This window comes from Muntiacus reevesi, chromosome 2, assembly GCF_963930625.1.
Source record: "Muntiacus reevesi chromosome 2, mMunRee1.1, whole genome shotgun sequence".
Classification (NCBI taxonomy): Eukaryota; Metazoa; Chordata; class Mammalia; order Artiodactyla; family Cervidae; genus Muntiacus; species Muntiacus reevesi.
In genome coordinates this window covers 171,437,461-171,463,747 of record NC_089250.1, presented here as the reverse complement: position 1 = coordinate 171,463,747, position 26,287 = coordinate 171,437,461, and the positions used below count along the sequence as shown (strand labels likewise).

At 44.4% G+C, this 26,287-nt stretch overlaps 1 protein-coding gene across 1 annotated transcript in view; it reads left to right on the top strand.

The window, feature by feature from the left end:
- Positions 1 to 1,024: 1,024 nt before the first annotated feature.
- The window catches only part of TCERG1L (transcription elongation regulator 1 like), a 191,473-nt gene continuing 166,210 nt past the window's right edge, over positions 1,025 to 26,287 (top strand). Inside the window, exons 1-3 of the mRNA XM_065920163.1 lie at positions 1,025 to 1,372; positions 3,434 to 3,580; positions 4,291 to 4,471. Of these exons, the coding sequence (XP_065776235.1) occupies positions 1,025 to 1,372; positions 3,434 to 3,580; positions 4,291 to 4,471 (676 nt within the window). The remainder of the gene's footprint in view (positions 1,373 to 3,433; positions 3,581 to 4,290; positions 4,472 to 26,287) is intronic.

The following is a 26,287-nucleotide window of genomic DNA, read 5'->3' as shown; positions in this document are numbered from 1 at the left end:
GGTCAGCAGGGGCGCGCGCCGCCTGGCGGCGACTGCCTATGCCCAGCGCTAAGCCAGGCTCCACAGTGCAGGCCGAGCCAGGGTCCCCGCAGGAGGGGTGGTGGTCCTTGGCCCCAGGCAGCGCAGGGGGGCACTGCGGAGGCCGCGTGCGGTGGGGAAAGGAGACGCACAATTCTGGACCCAGTACAGCCCAAGGCCCGCTCACAACGGACAATCCCAGCCACCACCGGACGTCCTGTGCAAAGGCCCGGAGGCGACCTGCCCGGAGAGCAGCACCTGGGTGCTGAGGCGCGGCGTAGGGGCCGCTGGGCGGAGGGCCCGCTGGGGGGCCTGGGAAAGGGTTTGGCAGATTCTCCGGGGGGGGGGGGTCATCTACCCGTCCCCGGCGGCAATTGGTGCCCGCTTGGCGTCGGAGGCTGCAGCCAGCGTCCCCTGGGGCCCTCCGTGGTTGACCCGGATAAAGCCAGGCAGAGAGCGGTCCGCGCCAGCGCCCCCAGCCCCGCCCGGCGGCGGGACGTGCCAGGCTCCAGCGCCTCCACCTTGGCCTCCGCTCGCTGCTGCTGGTGGACCCCGGCTCCGGGTCGGGCCGGGCCGTGCGCGCCTTCCCCGGCGTGCGCTCCGTCCGCGAGAGCCGAAGGCCTCCTGTGACCACATCTGAGCCCGGGGCGCGATCCAGGGGATCCCGGCCAGGCGCGCCCTCAGCGCCCCGCGCCCCCGCCCGCTCCTCGCTCCCTATCCCCGCCCCCCGCCGCCGGCCGCGGGGGCCCAGGGGCGCGCGCCGGCCGGAGCCCGGGATCTGGGGACACTGAGAGCCCGGCCCGGTGCCTGGGGGGCGGCGGTGCTGGGCGGCCGTGCTCGGAGAGGAGGGCGGCGGGCGGGAGGAGGGGCTCCCCGCGCGGGGCAGGGGCGGAGCGAGCGGCCGCGCCGCGGAACCAAGTGAGTTGGCTCCGGAGCCCGCGCCGCCGCCGGCCCGCACCTCGGGCGCCCGCCGCCCCCGCCGCCGCCGCCCGTGCGGGGATGTAGGATGCTGGTGGGCGCCAGGCTTCAGCGGCGGCGGCGGCAGCTGCAGCACCAGCCCCGCCGGCGGCAGCCTCTCCTCTGGCCGATGAATGCAGACCCGCCGCCGCCGCCGCCGCCGCCCTGGGTTTGGATGGTGCCCGGCTCGGCCGGGCTGCTCCGGCTGGGCGCGGGGGTCGCGGCCCCGCCCGTGCTGCTCGCCTCGGCGCAGCCCCCCGCCGGCCCGCTGCTCCCGGGGCTGCCCGCCTGGCAAGCTCCCGGCGAGCCCCTGCTGCCGCTGCTGCCGCTGCCCTCTGCGCCAGACCACGCCGCCGCCGCCGCCGCCGCGCACCGCTACCCCGTGCTCCACGGGCAGGTAACGCGTCCCCGGCCCCTGCCCCGGGCTCGGGGTGGCCGGCGTCCCCCTGCTCCTTGGCGCCGCCCTCGCCCCGACTCCGGCGGCCCCGGCCCCGTGGCGCGCGCTCCCCCCTCCCGCGGTGGTCCTCGGGCCCCCAGCCCATCAGGGCGCAGCCTGGCAGCCATGCATGGGCAACAAAGTTCACGCTCCGACGTCCCGTTCCGCCTCTGGCAGCTTTTGCAAGTCTTTCTTCCCGGTCTCTCGCTGGGCAGTTTGGAGACCCGCGCCCCAAAACCAGAGTCGGGACTGCCCGCCCCAACTTTGGCCCCGGCCGGGGTCGCTGTCCAGAGCGCGGTGCTGAAGTCGGCGCCTCGAAAGCCCAGCGCTGCCGCTGCGGACTGTGGCCGACTTAGCGGATAGAAGTTAATACTTTTACAGCCTCTGCCAGGCTTGAAAAGCAAGCTGGGAATCAATAGCTATTTCTGATTCTGATCTAGTGTTTTTTTATTTTATTTGAAAATAGACTCAGGACAATGCTTAAGAAAATTCAATCCAGTGGAAGCCTGAAGGAAAACCCTGGCTTTAATACTGAGAAATGATACTGGGTGATCTCCACTCCCACCCTAGGTCTGCCCGGGTCCACTAGATTAGCTAGTGTCATATTGCACTTTAGAGGAGTTTGGCGTTGCACACCTGGAATTAAAAAGAGAAAGTGACTGTACCTTTGATTAATGGTGCAACGGAGTAGGGCAAGCTGGTTTTGGCAAGATCCATTGTGTGCTATCTAACTATGCAGATGGATTTAAATCAGGAAATAGCATGTATTTTATTCCAATGATTATCATCAATAGCATATTCAAATGAGTGGATGACAGAATACACAACATCATTAATTTAATTCCAATATTACATTGTAAGCCTCTCTAAAAGATGTGGTTAACTCTTCTTAAATTGGTCTTTGGATATAATGATACATCACATATGTGGTACTGGATATGGTGTTTTGATGTGTGATGCAGTTCATGTTCATATTGTATTTTTAAATTATTTTTTTAGTAAGCATTGGTAGTTTTTCCTTTTCTTTCTTTCTTTCCCTTTTTTTTTTTTTTTTGCTATTTTGAAGGGGTTGTCATATCCAAGTGCTACCACTAGAGGTATATAATGTCAAGGAACTACAATTTTTTTTTCCCGTATGGAAAACTGCATTTTTTTTCCTTGTGTAAATTTAAAACACAAAACCTCTCCCAAACAATATTAATCTTTAAAATATTTTGTGATGCATATTTTCTGTTAAATGACAGTATTTATCCTAGAAGAACATTTCCACATAACAGGAAATTCAAAAATGCTTTTATGATTTTAAAACAAATACATATTGAAGCATTCCATATCATTGAACAATAAACCTATTCTCCACTGATAAAGATTCAGTTAATTTAATTAGAGAGACTGTCTCCTAAACTGTCTGCCCCCTTTCAACGTTTGCTGTCTTATTCTCTGCACTGGGATTTTTAGTTATGTGATAATCTCACTTACATTTTCTTTGCCTTGGAATCTATTTGCATTTGTGGACCTTGGAAAACTTTGAATCTTAACCTCTTATTCTGAAAATATTTCTAGTCCCTATTTTTAAGGTGATGAGTATAATTAATATGAGATGTTGTATGGAAAAGGATATAATAAAATATAGCTCTCTGCTTGCTTATGAAAAGAACTCAAGAATTATGAAAGGAATACCCAGCGTTTCACCTTTCCACTGTGGTTTCTCTTGTTCTCAGGACAGAAATTCGTTTCTTACCATGTCCTCGTGATTTTGTGCTTCAGAAGTTCTTGCCTAATGTTAAAGAATGCAGCGTTGTTAATGCATTGTGGTGATTCTGATACAGAAACTTTTATAAATTTTTAAAATTTTTGAATATTTGCGGGATTTAGGGACTGGAAAGAGGAAATTTTTCTCATAGCCAAACACATGCATTTTAAAGTTCCCTTTTAAAGCAGCTACCCCAGCATCTTTTGGTACGAAGTAGAGTTGATTGATACAGGCTAATGAGCATGCCCTTCTCTTTCCTTGGGTTCCAGTGGCTGTTTGGTGGTCATTCCCCATCGATTGGACTGTCCCCCACTTCCTCTGTGGAACTGGTGCCCATTTCCCCACATGTCTGCACATCCGCTCTTCCACTTCCTGTTGGGAAAAGCTGGATAGACAAAAGGATCCCTAATTGTAAGGTAAAAATGCAAGTAGTTTGATTGGACAGATGGGCTACTAAGTTGTTGGGTATTCCCATAAGAGAAATCATGGTGTATTTCTCGTTTCTTATTGCAGTAGATCCACCATTAGGTCTAGAGAGGAACCTTTTCAGAATAAGACTGGCCTGTTCAAAAGCACCAGTAGATGGTGATGGTGGGGGATTTTGTTTTAGCGTAAAATATTTGGATTCCATAGAAAAATAGAAAAGTTCTACTTCTGAATCAGAATCTACTTTCTGAATTTTTCAGTTTTTAAATTTGTACCCATTGATCAGAATCTAGCAGTAAATGTTGTATAACTCAAAAATACATTTTAAAAGCATTTCTTGCCACTATTCCTTTGAGTAGTCATCTTTATAATGGTTTGTCTTGACTTTTGAATTCAAATATACTGGCCACACTTGGTTTACTTGAAAACCAAGGGAAAGTAGTACAGTGACCTGTTCCCCACATGCTGCTTACTTCAGTGGGGAGACTCTCTGCTAACTGGCTGCTGGAATGAATAGCCAAGTGAATAGCTGGAGACCAGGCCTCGAAGGCGATTGATATCAGGACCCCACGCATCTAGAGTCCTTTTCCCACCCGTGAAACCTTCAGGATTCAGTATTAGACAGGAAAAGTGTTGTACAGTCTTCAGCTTTTATCTTGTGCGTGGTCTTACATGTTATGCTTGCTTTCTCTTTGGACAGATCTTTGTAAATAATTCCTTTGCTCTGGACTCAACGTGGGTGTATCCTGAGGAATCAAGGTTGTTTCACGGGCACCAAAAGCCTCAGCTATGGACAAACCAAGTGGCCGTGTCTCTGTCCAGACCAGCCCCTGCCTCCCGGCCTCTGCCCACGGTGGTGTTAGCGCCTCAGCCCCCACCAGGTTGGTGCCCAGACGGCAGTGACAGCGTGCAGTTGGTTTTCTGTTTGTTTGCTCGGTTTAGCTACAGACTAGTTCTAGGTATGAAAACTATCTTTGTCATTTTAATGGCGTAATTCTTCCAGTAAAATATAATCCCTTTTCTGTGGTCAGGATTCCTCTTCATAAAGAAATTGAGTTTGGGTTTGCTTATTCACTGTGCTTTTGGAGAATGGAATCTGTTTTAAGGTGAAGTGATGGTTGAAACAATTTGCACAGAATCTCGTTTTTGATGCTCTGTTTTTAGAACGGGACCAAATCCTCTGCTGATGGCTCTTAGGAGGGGCTCTAATTGATCAGGCAACTCTTTTTAAAAGTGTTTCTTAGGTAGAAAAAGGTTCACGGCTCTGTAGTCCACAGGATACAGACACATGTAAGATTTGGGTGGGGGGGCAGTGGGGGGTTGATACTGGCAAAGATCTATAAAAGTGTGCTGCTTGGGAGATGGATTCGGTTCTATCTTTGGAGTCTAGTGACCTGAGAGAACATTTGTCCTGGAACAGACTCCCATGAAATAATCTCCGGTTGAAAGATGATATAATAAACCTATATAGTAACAAGAGAATAAAATCATCTTATGAATTTTTAAGTTGATTTTAAAAATCACCTTAACATATGATCGTATTACAAAAGCAAATGTTACCCATGCCACAATTATCTTGCAACACCTTCCATTATAGGATATTTTATGACTTCAGAATTTCATTATCTTCCTTGTAATTTCCTACCTACCAAGACTGTCGCAGTGTGTAGCTCTAAAATTTAGTAATAAGGACATGTACCTGTGGATAGTTCATTGCTGGTTTGGGAGACATATTTGTTTTCCTCCCTCTTTATCTGCCTTATGAGTCTAATTTGCTCTGGGTGGTATTTATCAATAAGTCAGAAAGAACACCCAACTCCAGTAGGTCCTCTACATATGAGCAAGTTCAGTTCCGAGAGTGCATTCATAAGTCCAATTTGTTCGTAAGTCCAAGAAATTCAGCCTAGGTACCCAGCTAACACAGTGGGCTATATGGCACTGTGCTGTAATAGGTTTATAGTATCTTCACACCAATCATACATTAAAAAAAAAACAGAAAAAGTAAAGAAAACACCTTTAATCTTACAGTACAGTACCTTGAAACGTACAGCAGTTCCAGTTGCCTCACCGCTGCTTTTATTCTTGCTTCTGGGCCTCCTGGGCTTGAGAGAAAGACATTGTCCCACTGCCTCTGCGCAGCGCTGTGCAGTGCAGTCCACAAAAGCCGGGCCACGCGTAGAGGATGCGTGCGTGTGACGTGTGCGCCAGACACAGGACAGCGTGCGTGTGACGTGTGCGCCGGACCCGGGACAGCGTGCGTGTGACGTGTGCGCCGGACCCGGGACAGCGTGCGTGTGACGTGTGCGCCAGACACAGGACAGCGTGCGTGTGACGTGTGCGCCGGACACAGGCGCTGACTCATCTGACTGGACACGTGCACGCGCACGTTCACATCTTTAAAGTTCGAGCCGAGGGGTCCTGTGTCGGGGCCTTCCTGCATTTGTGTTTTCACGGCTGAAGCTGCGACTCTTGACTGAAACGTGCTCTGTCCCTGTCATCGTCTGTCACTGAGTTACTGATGTCTGAGCAAGCATCCCGCGTGCAGACATTTGTTTTACACTGAGGTGGTCACATGTCCTCTCTAATTGAACGCTGACAAGAGAGGATCAGAGAGCGTGCAACATACAAGTATCCCAGGGCTCTAGATGTCCCTTTGGGGCGTGAAGGTGGGATATGTTACCTTCCTAGTGCATGGTCAGTGCTGTCGCCAAAGGCATCGGCACATAGAGTTTAAAAAATAGTGAAATTAGTTCATTGTTTGAACAAAAACTTTGAGTGACTTTTCCTCCTGTCACTTCACTCCTGAATATCATACTGACATTTGCATTCTACCTGAATTTTCTTAGAAAACCCAACCTGTGGGAATGCTAAATATCTACTTAGTTGAAGAAATTTCTGGCAAATTATCATAGCTTTTCTATCACGGGGTATTTTTTTCTTGCCATTTTGTGGCACATATTTCATACTAGAAGCAAAGCCGTGTAAATTTTACCTTCTGACATTTTGTGATGTGTGCTCAGTCACACAGTCACGTCCGACTCTTTGTCACCCCATGGATTAATGGTGACATGGACTCATGTCACCCCATGTAGCCAAGCAGGCTCCTGAGTCCATGGAATTTCCCAGGCAGTAATACTGGAGTGGGTTGCCATTTCCTCCTCCAAGGGATCTTCCTGACCCAGGGATCAAACCTGCATCTCCTGCGTTGGCAGACAGATTCTTTACCACTAGCGCTACCTGGAAGCCCTTGACTTTTTTGACTAAGCTATATTAAAGGTTGAAATAAAATAATCATTTCTTACTAACATGGTCGATTGTAGAGTAATTGTCCACCTCATCTTCCATTTGTCAGGTCCCTTCCTTGGATTCTTGGACTGTTTTTTGGAATTATGAAACATAAGGCTGTAATATGGCTTACATATCTTTTGGGGACTCTGTCATCAGACCTATTTTACTAAGTCAAAGCTTTTGTTTTGAGATGGAAGTTTCTGAACTGATACCTGGAGTTTTGAAAGTTTTGATTTTTTGATGCATTTCAGAATTCTTAGAAATTAGTAATCTGGAAAGTATGTGTTAAATGACCCTAAGTTCAAAGAATGTATTTCTGTCCATGGGATTCTCTAGGCAAGAATGCTAGAGTGGGTTGCCATGCACTTCTCCAGAGGCTCTTCCTGACCCAGGGATCAAACTTAGGTCTCCTGTTCTGCAGGCAGATTCTTTACCATTTGAGTTACCCAAGAAGCCACAAAGAATACATTTAGAGGGTTGTTTCTGTTACTGACTGCTTGACTGAGAACTTAGAGAGGGGAACAAGTAAAGTTGGAAGGTAGTTAAAAGATACATTGTTTCAATTTTGCTGTAATTTGTGAGAAAATTTCAGATAGACTCATCAAAACATTTTACATGTAAATTTTCAGATATGTTATTGAAAGTTCCTGTTTTAAATTTTATACTTGATATAAATTGATAAATTTAAATATTGTTTTGGTTTATATTAGATAAATTTATGCATTTATAAATATCAGTTCAGTCACTCAGTCATATCCAACTCTTTGCAACCCCATGGACTGCAGCATGCCAGGCCTCCCTGTCCATCACCAATTCCCAGAGTTTGCTCAAACTCATGTCCATCCAGTCGGTGATGACATCCAACCATCTCATCCTCTGTCATCTCCTTCTACTCCCGCCTTTAATCTTTCCCAACATCAGGGTTGTTTCCAATGAGTCAGTTCTTCACATCAGGTGGCCAAAGGATTGGAGTTTCAGCCTCAGCATCAGTCCTTCCAGTGAACATTCAGGACTGATTTCCTTTAAGATGGACTGGTTGGATCTCCTTGCAGCCCAAGGGACTCTCAAGAGTCTTCTCAACACCACAGTTCAAAAGCATGAATATTTTGGTGCACAGCTTTCTTTATAGTCCAGCTTTCACATTCATACATGACTACTGGAAAAACCATAGCTTTGACTAGATGGACCTTTGTTGGCAAAGTAATGTCTCTGCTTTTTAATATGCCATCTAGGTTGGTCATAACTTTTTTCCCAAGGAGAAAGTGTCTTTTAATTTCATGACTGCAGTCACCATCTGCAGTGATTTTGGAGACGGAAAAAAGTCTCTCATTGTTTACACTGTTTCCCATCTGTTTGCAGTGAAGTGATGGGACCGGATGCCATGATCTTAGTTTTCTGACTGTTGGGTTTTAACCCAACTTTTTCACTCTCCTCTTTCACTTTCATAAAGAGGCTCTTTAGTTCTTCTTCACTTTCTGCCATAAGGGTGGTGTCATCTGCATATCTGAGGTGACTGATATTTCTCCTGGCAATCTTGATTCCAGTTTGTGCTTCATCCATCATAGTATTTCGCATGATGTCCTCTGCATATAAGCAGGGTGACAATATACAGCCTTGACATGCTCCTTTCCCAATTTGGAACCAGTCTGTTGTTCCATGTCTGGTTCTAAGTATTGCTTCTTGACCTGCATACAGATTTTTCAGGAGGCAGGTATATCATATTATATATAGTATATTGATATGTAATTAATGTATGGATATATTATATAAGTGATATCTTAAGTTGATCTGTCTTATGAATTATGTTCAGAGTAAATGGCCTTAGGATCATAGATATATTTTATTAATGCCCTCTAAATTCATCAAAGAAGTGCTATTAGAGCTCCAGGGAGAATCAGGAGAGAGAGTCAGAACTGCCTTGTTTGAAACGGGGCTGGCAGGCTCAGTGCATTTCCCTCTCTTGGATAGATGGCACCTCTGTGTACTGATCAGTATGTACCATGAGCTCAAATGCTATGGCACTCGGAAGTGGCTTTGTCTGAATGAGCACGTGGTTTGTTGGAGTGAGTTGGAGGCTGGGTTGGGTAGGGATGTTGTGACCTCTGAGAACCCTGTTGATGCCACATTCCGCTGGCCTATGGTTGGCCAAGGAGGAACCGCAGCACCACAGGGTCTTTATTAGTGCAACTTGAACGAATTGGGGTAAACCCTCTAAAATTGAATATGTGTTTTGAAGAAGTTCATTTTTAGGTATATGCTAGACTGACATGTTGAGAATGAAGGTGGTGAATTGCTGTTAGACGCAGACCTGAAGAGAGCCTGTTGGCCCCTGAGAAGCATAACGTGGAGGTCAGTCGTGTCCTCGTCTGCACTCTTCGGAGGCGCCTCCTCTCCCATTGGCGGTGCAGGCGTGGACGCTGCAAGGCACCCTCACAGCTCAGCCTCTCCCAGGGCATGTGTGGTCAGTAGATGACCACCCAGCGCTGTGGTCCTGCGGGCTATCTGCAGACGTGAGCGGAGGGTCTCAGGAGATGAGCAGGGAAGGCCTCTGCGGGAGGGGCAGGACATCGATGTGCCTGAAACACAACGAAGACCAGAGCGCTTGACCGGCGCGGGAGAGGCAGCACTGGAGTGGAGCAGGCAGAGTCATGCAAACCCCTGGAAATGTTTCATCAGGTGACAAGACTCGGGAGGGGAGCGGTGGCATGGGGGCAGTCGCCCCAGCTTGGGGCCTCTTCTTTTAAGAGGAGTCCTAGTATTGGTTGGGACCTGCTGAGTCCTGGGCCCTCTCCAGGGTGTCGGGACTTTGCATCCTTCCTCGGCTCTGGAGCTGTGGGTTCTTCAGGCAAGTGTGAATCCATCCTCAGGAAGTAGGGCAAAGAGAAGGCAGCACATCCTTACTGAAACATAAATGCCAGTGTACAAATGTATGCAACGCTCCAACTCTACTGGAAGCTAAAGGCTCCAGTGAATGACTTAGTGGCTTTTTAAGGGATAATCCCTCATCACGGTGTGAATGGATTGCACTGAGAAGCACTCTAGGCCTCAGAGGCCGATGCAGGAGGGGCAAGGTTGCCCAGGGCTGGCACAGGCATGCCCTCCTCTTTGACGGTCTCTGTGCTTGGGGGGCAGCCTCATCCCTTTGTCTCTGCTGCCAGCATCTCCCTTCTCCCATGCAGCACTGGGGCCTTCTTTATCCCAGGGAGGAATGGACTTGCATTGCTTCTGAGGGTGTGAGGTTTATCACAGCGGGAGATGGGAGCAGGACCAGCATGGAAATGGTCCTTTCCGAGGAGTCTCTGCTCTTCACATCTAAAAATAAGGACTTCAGAGTCTTTTGAGTCATTCGGAAATACACCAACTCAGACTCAGCATATCAAGTCAGAGAATGATAAACTCAGCTCTTGTGCAGTAAAGACACAGGCCGTGATAGTTTGCTGGAGACTGGAGTTTGTCTGCAAGTTGTCTATATCACATTGCCCTTTGGCTTGAGATCAAAGAGCCTGATTCTACCAATATCTTGCTGGGGAAAAAAAATACTGACTGTGACTTTCAAAGAAGACTAGAGAGAGGGAGAGAAAATGGGAGATGTGGTGGAGCCCCGGAAACTACTCTGCTTTATGAAAGATGCATTTACTCAAAGCATACAGAAGGAAGACAGATCTGGGAAAAGGCTGCTGCACTGGAACTTGTAAGCATTTTGTATAAATCAGTGCTTGGTTTAGCTTAATAAGAAGAAAAGAATGGTACAGCAAAGCAATAAAAGAAAAATCAGCAGGGAGCTGGCGGAGGCATGAAGTCGCATGGAAAGATGGTTTGGATCAGGTGACAGAAGATGATATGAAAGGATTCTTCAGCACGTTTAGCTATGACAGTAAACAGAGGTGGGATCATGACAAGGTGATGTGTGAGACAGAAAGCAAACGGCACATCAATATTGATTTGAACTGCTTAAAAATGAACATAATGCAGCAGATGTATTAATGTGGCAGAACCGTGTACCTGGCTCACTGTGTCTTGCTGAAGCCTGTGAATGGGGTGCCCCTCCATACAGGAACACAGAGGCAGACACAGCTTCAGATCAGTGTCGAGCATGCGATGGGATCTCCTGGTGGGGAAAACCTCAGAGACTTAGGAGGGGAAGAAGTCTGTGATCAAAGAAGTAAGCGCCCAACAGGAAGTCATCATACGTGTAAGCAAAAAGAGGCATCCTTGAACCACCGACGGGTCGCTTTCCCTTCTAATGTTCTCGCCTCAAGCTTTACGTCTCACGTTAATGCTGCTGTCATTCCACATTTACGTTTTATCTTGCACATCAGTGTTTTCCTTATCTTTTTAATTTATTTTTTAATTGGAAGAAAGTTGCTTTTAAAATATCATGTCTTCTGTCATACAGCCATTTGAATCAGTTGCAATTGTTTCAAGGTTAAGCCTGTTGTTTAAACGTACAGTTTCTGCTTTTGCTTTTTAAAGGTGGATACTTATATTATTCTTCAGCATACTTATATTTGACTTCCTATTTTGGTATTTTTTCTGTCGTGTTATTATTCCTGTTTCTCACGGTCTTTTGTTATTCCTTTATTTTAGTCTGTTTTTATTCTTTTGCTGTGCCTTCTATGTTTTGTTTGTTTTTGTTTATTTGTGTTTTATATGGTGATTTGGAATCTCTTCCTACAGATTCTATTTTGTCAAGCAATTAACAGTAAGATTGAGGAAAAAAAACAGATTTAACTTTGTTTCCTCTAATTTTCTAATCATGACAACACTATCCCTTTAGAATTTTTTATAGAGTATGAAAAATTTGGGAAAACTTTATATCATAAAAATTTATTGTTTTCTCTTCAGTTTCCTCTAACTGACAAATTCATCTAAAGCAGCAGCTAAAAATGGGTGATGACAGGTTCCAGAATATCTGTAATTGTCAACAATTTTTTTCAATCATTTAGAATATACGTAAATATTTGTTAATTTGGTTAAGAAGTGAGTGGAAAATTCTGAGAAGTTTCTTCTCCCCAAACTAAAGCTGAGAAAAATAACTATACTCTGAATACATAACCTCAAATTATGTTAGTAAAATTGGGAAGAGGAGAAGTGAGAAATGTGAGGATGCAAAGTATTTCAAAATCCCTCAAATAGGATAAAAGAAGCTGAAACATTAGGAAACTCTCCGCATTGGAAGCCGATAACAAGGTTATCCAAGGCTGACCCAGGCCAAGGAGTCCGGCCCCATAGCCAACCTTACAAATATCAGTAAAAGCAGCAGCCGCCCTGGTGCAGGGCGGGCTTGGAGAGTGGCCTTTTACGTGGTACAGGAAAATGGGGATCGCTGAAAGTCGAGGAGGCACAAATATTAAGACTTAGTCACCCCAGAACTTTCTAAGAAAAAGACATTGGTAAGGGGCCTGTGGGGCATGGAAGGCAACTGTGGCAAAACAATTCAAACCAGGCCAACACCCGAAGACCCTGACCCACCTCGTTCACTGACACCTCGGCAGAAGGAAAGGCGTGCTCGTTTCCAGGAGTAAATCCTATTTACTTCACTCTCTGTTGTTCTTTTCATGACATCTGCGTGCTAATTCACGCAGTCGTGTCCAGTTCTTCATGACCCCAGGGACTATGGCCCACTGGGCTCCACTGTCCATGGGACTCTCCAGGCAATAATACTGGAGTGGGTTCCCAGGCCTCCTCCAGGGGATCTTTGCAGTGCAGGGATCAAACCTGCGTCTCTCCTGCATTGCTGGTAGGTTCTTTACCACTCGCGCCACCTGTGAAAATATGTGACGTCTGGCTTTGAACAAAAAACTTACTACAAACACACAAGGTAGGAAATGAAAGCAATGGTCAACAGACAAGATAGTCAGTAGAACCAGATCCTAAGACGACATAGATTGAAACTATCAGGCAGGAACTTTGAAATGACTATGATTCATGTATTTATGAGTCTGATGGAAAAGGATGGCAACATGGATGAAAAATAGAGAATCTCATCATAGTAATGGAAAATATAAAAAAAAATGAAAATACTTGACAAAATAAAACATAGTATCATAAATGAAGAATTATTTTGGTGGACTCATGAGCAGAGAATAGCAAGGAGAGATGAGAAATCTTCTTAACTGGACAATGCAAGGAAATAGAAAAAGGAAAAAAACACAATAGAATGGGAAACACCAGAGATCTTTTCAAGAAAATTTTAGGTACTAAGGGAACATTTCATGCAACGATGGGCACAGTAAAGGACAGAAATTGTATGGACCTAACAGAAGCAGGAGAGATTAAGAGGAGCAGGCAAAAATGCACAGAACTGTACAGAAAGTCTTAAGGACCTGGGGAAACATTTTGTGCCCACGTTGTGTCTTAATATTTGTGCCCCTCAACTTTCAGTGATGGTCACTCACCTAGAACCAGACATCCTGAAATGTGAAGTCAAGTGGGCCTTAGGAAACATTACTGCAATTCTAGCTCAGCTCTTTCAAATCCTAAACGTTGATGCTGTCAAAGTGCTGCACTCAATATGCCAGCAAACTTGGAAAACTCAGCAGTGGCCACCGGACTGGAAAAGGTCAGTTTTCATTCCAATCCCAAAGAAAGGCAATGCCAAAGAATGTTCAAATTACTATACAGTTGCATTCATTTCACATGCTAGCAAAATTATGCTCACAATCCTGCAAGCAAGACTTTAACAGTATGTGAAGCCAGAACTTCCAGATGTTCAAGCTGAATTTAGAAGAGGCAGAGAAACCAGAGATCAAATTGCCAACATCCATTGGATCATAGAAACAGCAAGGGAATTTCAGAAAAAAATATCTATTTCTGCTTCATTGACTATGCTACAGCCTTTGACTGTTTGGATCACAGCAAACAGTGGAAAATTCTTACAGAGATGGGAATACCATACCACATTATCTGCCTCCTGAGAAACCTGTATGCAGCTCAAGACGCAAAAGTAAGAACTGGACACAGAACAATGGACTGGTTCAAAATTGGGAAAGGAGTATGTCAAGGTTACATATTGTCACCCTGCTCGTTTAACTTAAATGCAGGCTACATCATGCGGAATGCTGGGCTGGATAACTCACAAACTGGAATCAAGGTTACTGGGAGAAATATCAACAACCTCAGATATGCAGATGACACCACCCTTATGGCAGAAAGCAAAGAGGAACTAAAGAGCCTCTTGATGAAGGTAAAAGAAGAGAGTGAAACGTTGGCTTAAAACTCAACATTCAAAAAAATATTCAAGTTATGGCATCTGCTCCCACCAATTCAGGGCAAATACATGGGGAAAACGTGGAAACAGTGACAGATCATTTTCTTGGTCTCCAAAATCACTGAGGATGGTGACTCAGTGACTGCAACCATGATATTAAAGAGCACTTGCTGCTTGGAAGAAAAGCCAAGACAAACCTAGACAGCATATTAAAAAGCAGAGACATTACTTTGCCAACAGTGGTCCATCTAGTCAAAGCTATGGTTTTTCTAATAGTCAACATACGGACGTCAGAGTTGGACCATAAAGAAGGTTGAGTGCCCAGAAATTGACATTTTTGAACTGTGGTGCTGGAGAAGACTCTTGAGAATCTCTTTGGCAACAAGGAGATCCAACCAGTCCATCCTAAAAGAAATCAGTCCTGAATATTTATTGGAAGGACAGGTGCTGAAGCTGAAACTCTAATACTTTGGCCACCTGATGTGGAGAATTGACTCATCAGGAAAGACCCTGACGCTAGGAATGATTGAAGGCGGGAGGAGAAGAGGACGACAGAGGAAGAGATTGTTGGATGGCATCACTGACTCCATGGACTTGAATATGAGGAAACGGCAGGAAATGGTGAAGGATAGGGAAGCCTGGCGTGGTGCAGTTCACGGGTTTGCAAATATTCAAACATGACTGAGGACTGAACAACAACAACAAAATTCCAGGACTTGATGATTTCACAAGTGAATTCTACCAAACATTTACAGAAGAGTTAACACCTGTCTTTCTGGAACTATCCCAAAAATTTGCAGAGGAAGGAACATTTCCAAACTCCTTCTATGGGGCCATTACTACCCCGACACTAAAAGCAAACAAAGGCATCACACACACACACACACACACACACACACACACACACACACACACACACACACAAATTGCAGGCCAGCATCATTGATGAAAGTAGATGTAAAAATCCTCAACAGAATACTAGCAAACCAACTCCAACAATGCATTAGAAGAATCATACACCATGATCTATTCACTGGAAGGAGTGATGCTGAAGCTGAAGCTCCAGTCCTTTGACCACCTGATGTGAAGAGCTGACTCACTGGAAAAGACTCTGATGCTGGGAAAAATTGAAGGCAGGAGGAGAAGGGGACGACAGAGGATGAGATGGTTGGATGGCATCACTGACCCGATGGATATGATTTTGAGCAAGCTCCAGGAGTTGGTGATACAGGGGGGCCTGGCGTGCTGCAGGCCACGGGGTCACAGAGAATCAGACACGACTGAGCGACTGAATTAAGAAGAGGAAAAGACCATACTGCAAAAGCTGTAAGATGCTGATGGAAGAAACTGAAGATGACACAGCAGGTGGAAAGGCATGCCGTGCTCTTGGTTGGGAGAATCAATACTGTTCAGATGACCATCCTCCCCGTGGAAATCTACAGGTTCCGTGCAATCCCTGCCAAATCACCAGGGGCATTTTTCACAGAACCAAAACAAGAAATTTTAAAATTTGTACGGAAACGCAAAGACTCCACATAGCCAAAACAATCTTGAGAAAGAAGAACAAAGCTTCCTTAGGCAGGTTTATTCCGAGGTATTTTATTCTTTTTGTTGCAATGGTAAGTGGGATTGTTTCCTTGATTTCTCTTTCTGATTAAATATTTAAATGTAAGACTGAACACTCTAAAATCCTTAGTTTAAAACATAGGCAGAACACTCTTGAACACAAATCACAGCAACATCTTTTCTGATACACTTCCTAGAGTAATGAAAATAAAAACAAATCTAAACAAATGGAATCTAATTAAACTTAAGAACTTTTCACAGCCAAGGAAACCATAAATCAAGCAAAAAGACAACCCTCAGAATGGGAGCAAATATTTGCAAACAAAACAACTGACATGGGATTAGTCTCCAAAATATACAAATAGGTCATGCACTTCAATATAAAAAATAACCCAATCAAAACCCAGCAGAAGATCTAAATAAGCATTTTTCTAAAGAAGACCTATAGATGGCTAAAAAGCACATGAAAAGATGCTAAACATCACTAATTTTTAGAGAAACGCAAATCAAAACTACATTGAGGTATCACCTCACACTGGTCAAAATCTATAAACAAGGCATGTAGAGAAGAGGGAAACTTCCTACACTGTTGGGTGGGAAGGTAAAGGTCCAGCCGCTATGGAGAAAAGAAGGGAGGGTCCTTAAAGAACTAAAAAGAGAACTACCTCTGACCCAACAATCCCACTCCTGGACATAAATCCAGAGCAAACCATAATTCAAACAGAAACATGCACCCCAATGTTCATTGCAGTATTATTTACAGTAGCCAAGACATGGAAGGAACCTAAATGTCCATCAACAGAGGAATGCAAAGAAAAGATACGGTGCATAAATACAGTGAACTATCACTCAGCCATGAAAAGAAACAAAATAATACCATTTGCAGCAACATGGGTAGACCTAGAGACTGTTTCACTGAGTGAAGTATGCTGGCACAGAGAGACAGATGTCGTACGATGTTGCTTTACATGTGGAGTCTAACAAAAGGGTGCAGATGAACTTCTTTATGAAGCAGAAGTGGGGTCAGAGACATGGAATGCAAAACTATGGTTACCAGGGGATGAATGGGGGGAGGCAAATTGGGGGACTGGGATCAACATACGCACACTCCTACAGATAAAGTAGATAGTGAGGACCTATTGCTTAGCTCAGGGGCTTCCCAGCTGGCGCTAGAGGTCAAGAACCCACTTGCCAATGCAGAAGGCATAAGAGACGTGGGTTCGATCCCTGGGTTGGCAGATCCCCTGGAGGACGGCATGGCAACCCACTTCAGTATTCTCGCCTGGACAATCCGGTGGACATAGGAGCCTGGTAGGCTGCAGTCCACGAGGTCACAAAGAGTCACGGCTGAAGCAACTTAGCACACAGACTCGCATGTACGCATAGCACAGGGAACTCTGTTCAACACTTTGTAACGACCTATTTGGGAAAAGAATCTGAAAGAGCGGATGTTGTTGCTGTTTAGTCGCTAAATTGTGTCCGACTCTTTGTGACCCCATGGGCTGTAGTCCTCCAGGCTCCTCTGTCCCTGGGATTTCCCAGGCAAGAAGTCTGGATGTGAAACTTGGTCATGTCCGACTCTTTGTGACCCCATGGACTATACAAACCGTGGAATTCTCCAGGCCAGAATTCTGGAATGAGCTGTATTTTCCTTCTCCATGGGATCTTCCCAACCCAGGGATTGAGCCCATGTCTCCTGCTTAGCAGACAGATTCTTTACCACTGAGCAACCTGGGAAGCCCAGAATAGATCCGTGTGTGTCTATAACTGATTCACTTTACTGTATGTGCATACTGAGTCACTTCAGTCGTGTCCAACACTCTGTGACCCCATTGACTGCAGCCCGCCAGGCTCCTCTATTCACGGGATTCTCCAGGCAAGAATACTGGAGTGAGTCGCCGTGACCTCCTCCAGGGGATCTTCCTGACTGCACCTGAAACTAACACAACTTTATAACTCAGCTGTATTCCAAGAAAGTTTTTTTTTTTTTTTAAACTAATATAATTTCACTCAGTGATTCTCCTATGGCAAGTTAAATAAAGAACAAATATGTAGTCACAGTGATTCAGCACCTCATAATTTATAACAACAAAAGGAAAAAAAAAACACAACTGTCCATGACTAAATAACTGGTTAAGTCAATTACCATGTATCAATAAAAATGGGCATTCTTCAACCATTAGTAAAAGTGCTCTGGAAGACTAATCAGACAAAAGAAGCTGTTGTTTTGTTTTAGTAAATTTTGGAAGCGGGTTGCTGCCTCTATGAGCCAGATGATGCCAGTTTGAGAGTGCTGCTCACACATACTCATTCACACACACACTGATAAAAGATGGAAGGAAGCATCAGAAAATGTAATGGTTATTTCTGGATGTTGGGATGAGGGGCCACTTTTATTTCCAGTGATGTAGTTTCTTTCATTTCTCATTTGCAATAAGCTTGTATTACTTATGTAATACAGAATGCCATAAAATGCATGAAAAAGCTGCTTTCTTCTTTGTGCTGTTGAAAACGAGAATATTACATGCTGCTTGAGCCTCTCATTGGCTGCATCACTCTGATGGAACCATAATGGAGTCACATCCATCTGTTCCACAAAGAAAGAGCCCCATATCAATGCAAAGCTTGATTGGTTTTTAACCACTCATTATTTCTGGGGACCCTGATGCTGGAAAAGAGTGACGGGAAAAGGAGAAAGGGCCGACAGAGGATGAGATGGTTGGATGGCGTTACCGACTCAACAGACACGAGTTTGAGCAAACTCCGGAAGATGGTGGAGGACAGGGAAGCCAGGCGGGCTGCAGTCCATGGGGTTGCCAAGAGTTAGACACAGCCGAGCGACTGAACAGCAACAGCGAGTGGGGAAGGAGGAGTTCTCCACCTTGTAGCCGCAGGGTCAAACATCTGGAAGAACCTCAGGAAGAGGTCTTTCGTTTCCTCCTTGGAGCTGCCCCGAGGAGCCTCGGGGTCCAGCGTAGGCGAGCGCTGACCGTCCCTGACCACTGGTGTCCACACAGAGCAGTTGTCCTGGACCGTCTGATCCGCCTTCACCCAAGACTGTGCGTCCGAATGGAGGTGATGGGGTGGGCGTGGAGGGGTAAATTGAAACAGCCTGGCCGCGCCTAGTCGAGAATCAGCGCAACTTACTAGGAGATCAAACCGTGGCATCACCGCTGTCTCTCTGCCTCAGCTCTCAAACTGGGGGCCCGAGCCCAGCGATTTCTGGAGGAAAGGGGATAAACAGATCATCTTTCAGGCTCCCAATTTTACCTAGAAAGTTGGGGGAGACACACTGCTTTCCTATCATGGACATCAGATATTTCGGTAGAAGATAAAAAGGCATTTGACTCTTAGAGGGAACAGGAAACCCTCACGGACACCTCAGACCTGCGCTGCCCAGCTTGGGATCTGTCCTCCAGCCAGCTAATGTAGTCACACCTTCCTCTGGCTGCTGAGAAATCGATGGGAGAAAATGCAAGAAGTACGGTAGATTATGCCATCTGGGAGAAATCAGAAGAACACTTGCATGTGAGAAACATTAATCCAAAGCCATCTTCTATAAGTCCTTTTGTTGTTTTATTTAGTCACTCAGTCATGTCTGACTCTTTGCAACCCCATGGATTGCAGCCTGCCAGGCTCCTCTGTCCATGGGATTCTCCAGGCAAGAATACTGGAGTGGGTTGCCATGGCCTTTTCCACTGTTCTTGCCTGGAAGCACTCCCCAGCGGTGTGGCTTTCGGAGGTTTATTGAGTCTCTCTGTGCCTCAGCCTTCTCACCTGTAAAGTGCAGTTATTTCAAGAGTTCGCTGCATTATCGTTGGAATGTTAGTGATCCACAGAAATGGCTGACGTCCTCAGCGCATCTCTGATGCCAGCTCCATCCCCAATGCTCTGCAGAGACGTGCCCTGCATGATGCGTCTCCAGACGGAATGGAGGCAGGTGCCTTCTTGGCAGTAATCAAGCGTGGTCACTTTATCTTTTCCAGACTGTACTTCAAGGCCCCACTGGTATGAAAATTGGCTGTGCCCCCAGATCAAGTGGTAAATTATTCAGACATCAACTAAAATTGAGAGATGGCCAAGATAATGAAAAAACTAAATGAGATTTGTGCTTATCAACGTGACTCATATCATTTTAAAGAACTAGGAATTTATGTCATGGTGATCATTTTTTCCCTTGAATTTATGGGTGACATTTCACAAAGTAATGAATCAGTTTGTTGAAACACGAGAGTGTAAGTAACAGATATGATACTGAATCATGGTATCAGTGCTGAGATGCCATTAACAAATGACAAAGGGAGGGCCAGGTTGTATGTTAACTGTGTGTTTCTAAATGAAGCGTGATTATTACCTTACTTTCCTGTCACTGGAAGCTGCTAGATACCAATACCCATTCTAAAGAAGTATTCTCCATTGGAAATGCAGTGAGAATCACAGATGGAAACTAAAATATTCTGATACTCATATTTTTAAAAGTATCAGTTCAGTTAAGTTTGGTCACTCAGGCATGTCCACTGACTCTTTGTGACTCCATGGACTGCAGCACACCAGGCTTCTCTGTCTATCACCAACTCCTGGAGCCTACTCAAACTCATGTCCATAGCGTCAGTGATGCCTTCCAACCACCCCAACCTCTGTTGTCCCCTTCCCCTCCCGCCTTCAATCTTTCCCAGCATCAGGGTCATTTCCAATGAAACAGTTCTTTGCATCAGGTGGCCAAAGTATTGGAGTTTCAGCATCAGTCCTTCCAAAGAATATTGAGGACTGATTTCCTTTAGGATTGACTGGTTGGATCTCCTTGCAGTCGAAGGGACTCTCAAGAGTCTTCTCCAACACCACAGTTCAAAACCATCAATTGTTTGATATTCAGCTTTCTTTATAGTCCAACTCTCACATCCATACATGACTATTGGAAAACCATAGCTTTGACTAGACGGACCTTTGTTGGCAAAGTAATGTCTCTGCTTTTTAATATGCTGTCTAGGTTTGTCATAGCTTTTCTTCCAAGGAGCAAATGCCCTTTAATATTGTGACTACAGTCACCACCCTCCGTTATTTTGTAGCCCAAGAAAATGAAATCTGTTGCTGTTTTCACTTTTCCCCCATGTATTTGCCATGAAGTGGTGGGGCCGGATGCCATGACTTTAGTTTTTCAAATGTTGAGTTAAGCCAATGTTTTCACTCTCTTCTTTCACCTTCATTAAGAGGCTCTTTTGTTCCTCTTCACTTTCTGCCATAAGGGTGGTGTCATCTGCATATCTGAGGTTGTTGATGCTTCTCCGAGCAATCTTGGTTCCAGCTTGTGAGTCATCAAGCCCTGCATTTCACATGATGTACTCTGCATTTAAGTTAAATAAGCAGGGTGACAATATGCAACCTTGACATACTCGTTTCCCAGTTTTGAACCAGTCTGTTGTTCCATGTCCACTTCTAACTGTTGCTTCTTGACCTGCATACATATTTCTCAACAGGCAGGTCAGGTGGTCTGATATTCCCATCTCTTTCAGAATTTTCCACATTTTGTTGCGATCCACACAGTCAAAGTCTTTGGCATAGTCAATAAAGCACAAATAGATGTTTTTCTAGAACTCTCTTGCTTTTTGATGATCTGGTGGATGTTGGCAATTTGATCTCTGGTTCCTCTGCCTTTTCCAAATCCAACTTGAACATCTGGAAGTTCACGGTTCATGTACTGTTGAAGCTTTGCTTGGAGAATTTTGAGCATTACTTTACTAGTGTGCGAGATGAGTGCAATTGTGTGCTAATTTAAGCATTCTTTGGCATTGCCTTTCTTTGGGAAAACTGATCTTTTCCAGTTCTCTGGCCACTGCTGAGTTTTCCAAATTTGCAGGCATATTGAGTGCAGAACTTTCAGAGCATCATCTCTTAGGATTTGAAATAGCTCAACTGGAATTCCATCACCTCCACTAGCTTTGTTTGTAGTGATGCTTCCTAAGGCCCACTTGACTTCAGATTCCAGGATGTCTGGCTCTAGGTGAGTGATCACACCATCAGGGTTATCTGGGTTGTGAAGATCTTTTTTGTATAGTTCTTCTGTGTATTCTTGCCACCTCTTCTTCATATATTCTGCTTCTGTTAGGTCCCTACCGTTTCTGTCCTTTATTGAGCCCATCTTTGCATGACATGTACCCTTGATATCTCTAGTTTTCTTTAAGAGATCTCTCATCTTTCCCATCCTATTGCTTTCCTTTATTTCTTTGCATTGGTCGGTCATTGAGGAAGGCTTTCTTATCTCTTCTTGCTGTTCTTTGAAACTCTGCATTTAAGTGGGTATAGCTTTCCTTTTCTCCTTTGACTTTCACTTCTCTTCACAGCTATTTGTAAGGCCTCCTCAAACAACCATTTTGCCTTTTTGCATTTCTTTTTCTTGGGGGTGGTCTTGATCCCTGCCTCCTGTACAATGTCACGAACCTCCTTCCATAGTTCATCAGGCACTCTGTCTATTAGATCTAATCCCTTGAATCTACTGGTCACTTATACTGTATAATTGTAAGAGATTTGATTTAGGTCATACCTGAATGGTCTAGTGGTTTTCCCTACTTTCTTCAATTTAAGTCTGAATTTGGCAATAAGGAGTTCATGATTTGAGCCACAGTCAGCTCCTGGTCTTGTTTTTGCTGAGTGTATAGAGCTTTTCCATCTTTTGCTGCAAAGAATATAATCAGTCTGTTTTCGATGTTGGCCATCTGGTGATGTCAATGTGTAGAGTCTTCTCTTGTGTTGTTGGAAGAGGGTGTTTGCTATGACCAATGCGTTCTCTTGGCAAAACTCGACTAGCCTTTGCCCTGCTTCATTCTGTACTCCAAGGTCAAATTTGCCTGTTATTCCAGGTGTTTCTTGACTTCCTACTTTTGCATTCCAGTCCCCTATAATGAAAAGGACATCTTTTTTGGGTGTTAGTTCTAAAAGGTCTTGTAGGTCTTCGTAGAACCATGAGTTTCAGCTTATTCAGTGTTACTGGTTGGAGCATAGACTTGGATTACTGTGATACTGAATGGTTTTCCTTGGAAACAAATAGATCATTCTCTCTTTTTTGAGATTGCATCCAAGTACTGCATTTTGGACTCTTTTGTTGAGGGATTCTGAGGGATTCTTGCCCATAGTAGTAGAGATAATGGTCATCCGAGTTAAATTCACCCATTCCAGTCTATTTTAGTTCGCTGATTCCTAATATGTTGATGTTCACGCTTGCCATCTCCTGTTTGACCACTTCCAATTTGCCTTGATTCGTGGACTGAAGATTCCCATTTCCTATGCAATATTACTGTTTACAGCATCGGACTTTACTTCCATCACCAGTCACATCCACAACTGGATGTTGTTTTTGCTTTGGCTCCATCTCTTCATTCTTTCTGGAGTTATTTCTCCACTGATCTCCAGTAGCATATGTAAAATGTAAAATTGATTTTAGTAATTTATTTTATCTATCCCAGTATGTTTAGAACACTATCATTTCAACATGTAATTGATAATCAGTATAAAAGTATTAATGAGATAGTCACATTAATTTGTTTCATATTGTCTTTGAAATCGAGTGTGTCTTTTACACTCAGCCCATCTCAAGTGCTCAGTTGCTGTGTAATTGGAGTCCTTGAGTGGGACAGGGCAGCGTGGGAAGGTTTATTTACTTATTTATTATTTATTTGTGACAATCTTGAAGATCTCTTTGTGAGTATATTTTAGCATGACCACTTAATAAGGTGTCAAGGTATTATTTCAAAGAAATTTAATTAATGCTCATAAATCTGTGACCTTATAAAAATAGTTAAAGCATCCATTTTTCTGATAACTAAAATATTTAAAAGGTGTGAACATATGGTGTTTATATGCAAAAGTGGCCTATTTTTAATACATTCCATTTTCCCCAGCTTAAGAATGCTTCATATTTGTTAGGTGTAGAGAAATTGGAAACTACCAAAATATAGACGGAAGAAAAAAGTCATCCACAGCTCCAGTACATATATGCTTGCGGACGTTGCTAATTTATTGATGCGTTGCCATACTTGATACACTATTGTAACATAGTTTTGTGTTCTCCTGTGACAATCTTTTAATACAGATTTCTTCATCATAGTATAAACTAGCAACTGTCATCTTTAATGAATATTTAAAAATCTGAATGATGAGTCAGAGTTTACTTAACGTAAATACGCCAAAGGAAACTCTTTTCAAGTTTTCACTGTCCATGAATACTCCATAGGCAATTGAGCATCATTTCTTCATCATAATTTCTGAGACTTCATATAGATGTCTTAATCTAAGTCATCAAAGTTTCTCACTTGCTTTAAAGGATGCAAGACTGCCTTGCAGAACTGCAGACGTGTTGATCAGGAAAATGATCTGTTTCTCCCTTTCCATCCTCGAGTGCATTAATTTTGCTTTTAAAATTCTCTCTCAACCTTCACGGTCTCGAACTTTGGGTGCAACACCTAACGGAGGAGTGATAGCAGGCACTCTTGCTTCCCATCCCCGCGGACGCTCCTAATCCCTCCCCTCTAACGCTGACAGGGATGGTGGCGTCTGCTAGCTGTCCATCAAAGGGCTTAGAAAAGCACGTTCCATTCGCAGTTTCCTAGTGGGGATGGTTTGTCGGCGTGATTTAGATGTGCCTGGGAAGACTGGTCAGCTTACTGGCCCAGAACCACTTATCTCTAGAGCTGTATGATGAGAAATGCCCGTTAGAAGACACGTTGTTTTCTCAGATTACATCCGCTTGCAGTCTGAAAGCCAAGAAAAGAACTAGACCTTACCTGTCTCCTGAGAAATCTATGTGCAGGTCAAGAGGCAACAGTTGGAATCAGACATGGAACAACAGACTGGTTCAAAATTGGGGAGTACGTCAAGGCTGTATATCGTCAACCTGCTTGTTTAACTTATATGCAGAGTATATCATGTGAAATGCTGGGCTGGATGAATCACAAGTTGGAATCAAGATTGCCGGGAAAAATAGCCGCAACCTAAGATAAGCAGATGATACCACTCTAATTGCAGAAAGCAAAGAGAAACTAAAGAGCCTCTCAATGAAGGTGAAAGAGGAGAGTGAAAAAGCTGGCTTAAAGCTCACCATCAAAAAACTAAGGTCATGGCACCTTGTCCCATCACTTCATATCAAATAGATGGGGAGAAAGTAGAAACAGTAACTGATTTATTTTGGGGGGGGCGGCTCCAAAATCATTGTGGACAGTGACTGCAGCCATGAAATTAAAAGATATCTGCTCCTTGGGAGGAAAGCTACGACAAAGATAACATATTAGAAAGCAGACATCACTTTGCCAACAAAGGTCCATCTAGTCAAAGCTAAGGTTTTTCCGATAGTCATGTATGGATGTGAGAGTTGGATCATAAAGACAGCTGAGCATGGAGGAAGTGATGCTTTTGAACTGTGGTGCTGGAGAAGATTCTTGAGAGTGACTTGGATGGCAAGGAGATCCAACCAGTCAATCCTAAAGGAAATCAACCCTGAATATTCATTGGAAGGACTGATGCTGCAACTGAAGCTCCAATACTTTGGCCACCTAAGCAAAGAGCCATCTCATTGGAAAGGATTCCTTGATTCTGGGAACAATTGAGTGCAGGAGGATAAGAGGTGACAGAGGATGAGATGGTTGTTTGGCATCACCAATTCAATGGACATGAGTTTGCACAAACTCCAAAAGACAGTGAAGGACAGGGAAACTTGGCTTGCTGCCATCCATGGGACGCAAACAGACATGACTTAGCGACTGAACAACAGCATCTTCAAAAAAACTGCATCAGGAATCTCAACATATGTATGGGTCTCTAAAACTCCCTGTAATTTGTGGCCACATTTTTTACAATTATATTTGTTGAATGCTTGTAAATGTGCTTCCAGTTAGAATTCTGAGAAACTTGAAAGCTTAAGGTCTGAATACCTAGTTAGTAGGTGCAGTTTAGGAGATGTAGATTTGGGTGAAATCTTTCTAAGTGGTTTTGTAAAAGGATGGTTTTTCATTTTTTTCTCGGCAACATTTACCTTTCAGTATTGAAGGTGGTAAGCAGGGGCAGACCAGGTGTTTTGGACTGTGAAATTTATACAAACTTAGTCTGCACTTTAAGGAAAAGAATACAAAGTCACTGGTAGGAATTAGAGCTGGAGCCTTAGGAGAGTTTGTTGAAGGAAGGCCCTGGAGCTCTAGCCTCATCAGTCCAGGCAGCCCTGCCATCAGGAAGAAGAGAAATATGAGTGCTTCCCTGAGAATCAAACCTTGAATTTTTCCTTGTGATAATAACCTGCTGGTCTTGAGTTTTACTTGCAGCTTCCTTGTTCCTCTGGCATCAACACAAACGCCTTTTATAGAGACAACATATTATTCACTCTTTTAAGGAAAATAAGTATTCATTTCAGGCCGCATTATCCTCAGTAGAGGGGATTTTTTTTTAATTGGAAATGAACGTTGACTCTCTCCTGATCTAATTGGCCTATTTGCATTCATTCCCCGTGATAGACAAACCTGCTCGTAGATTTCCTGTGTTGTGTGGGCAACTTGGGGGAATGCATCAGGGACGTTGCTGCAAGACCTCACCCACGATGGACACTCAGAAAGCTCCCCTGATTCCGGAAAAGGAAGACTGGATGCACCGTGGGAAG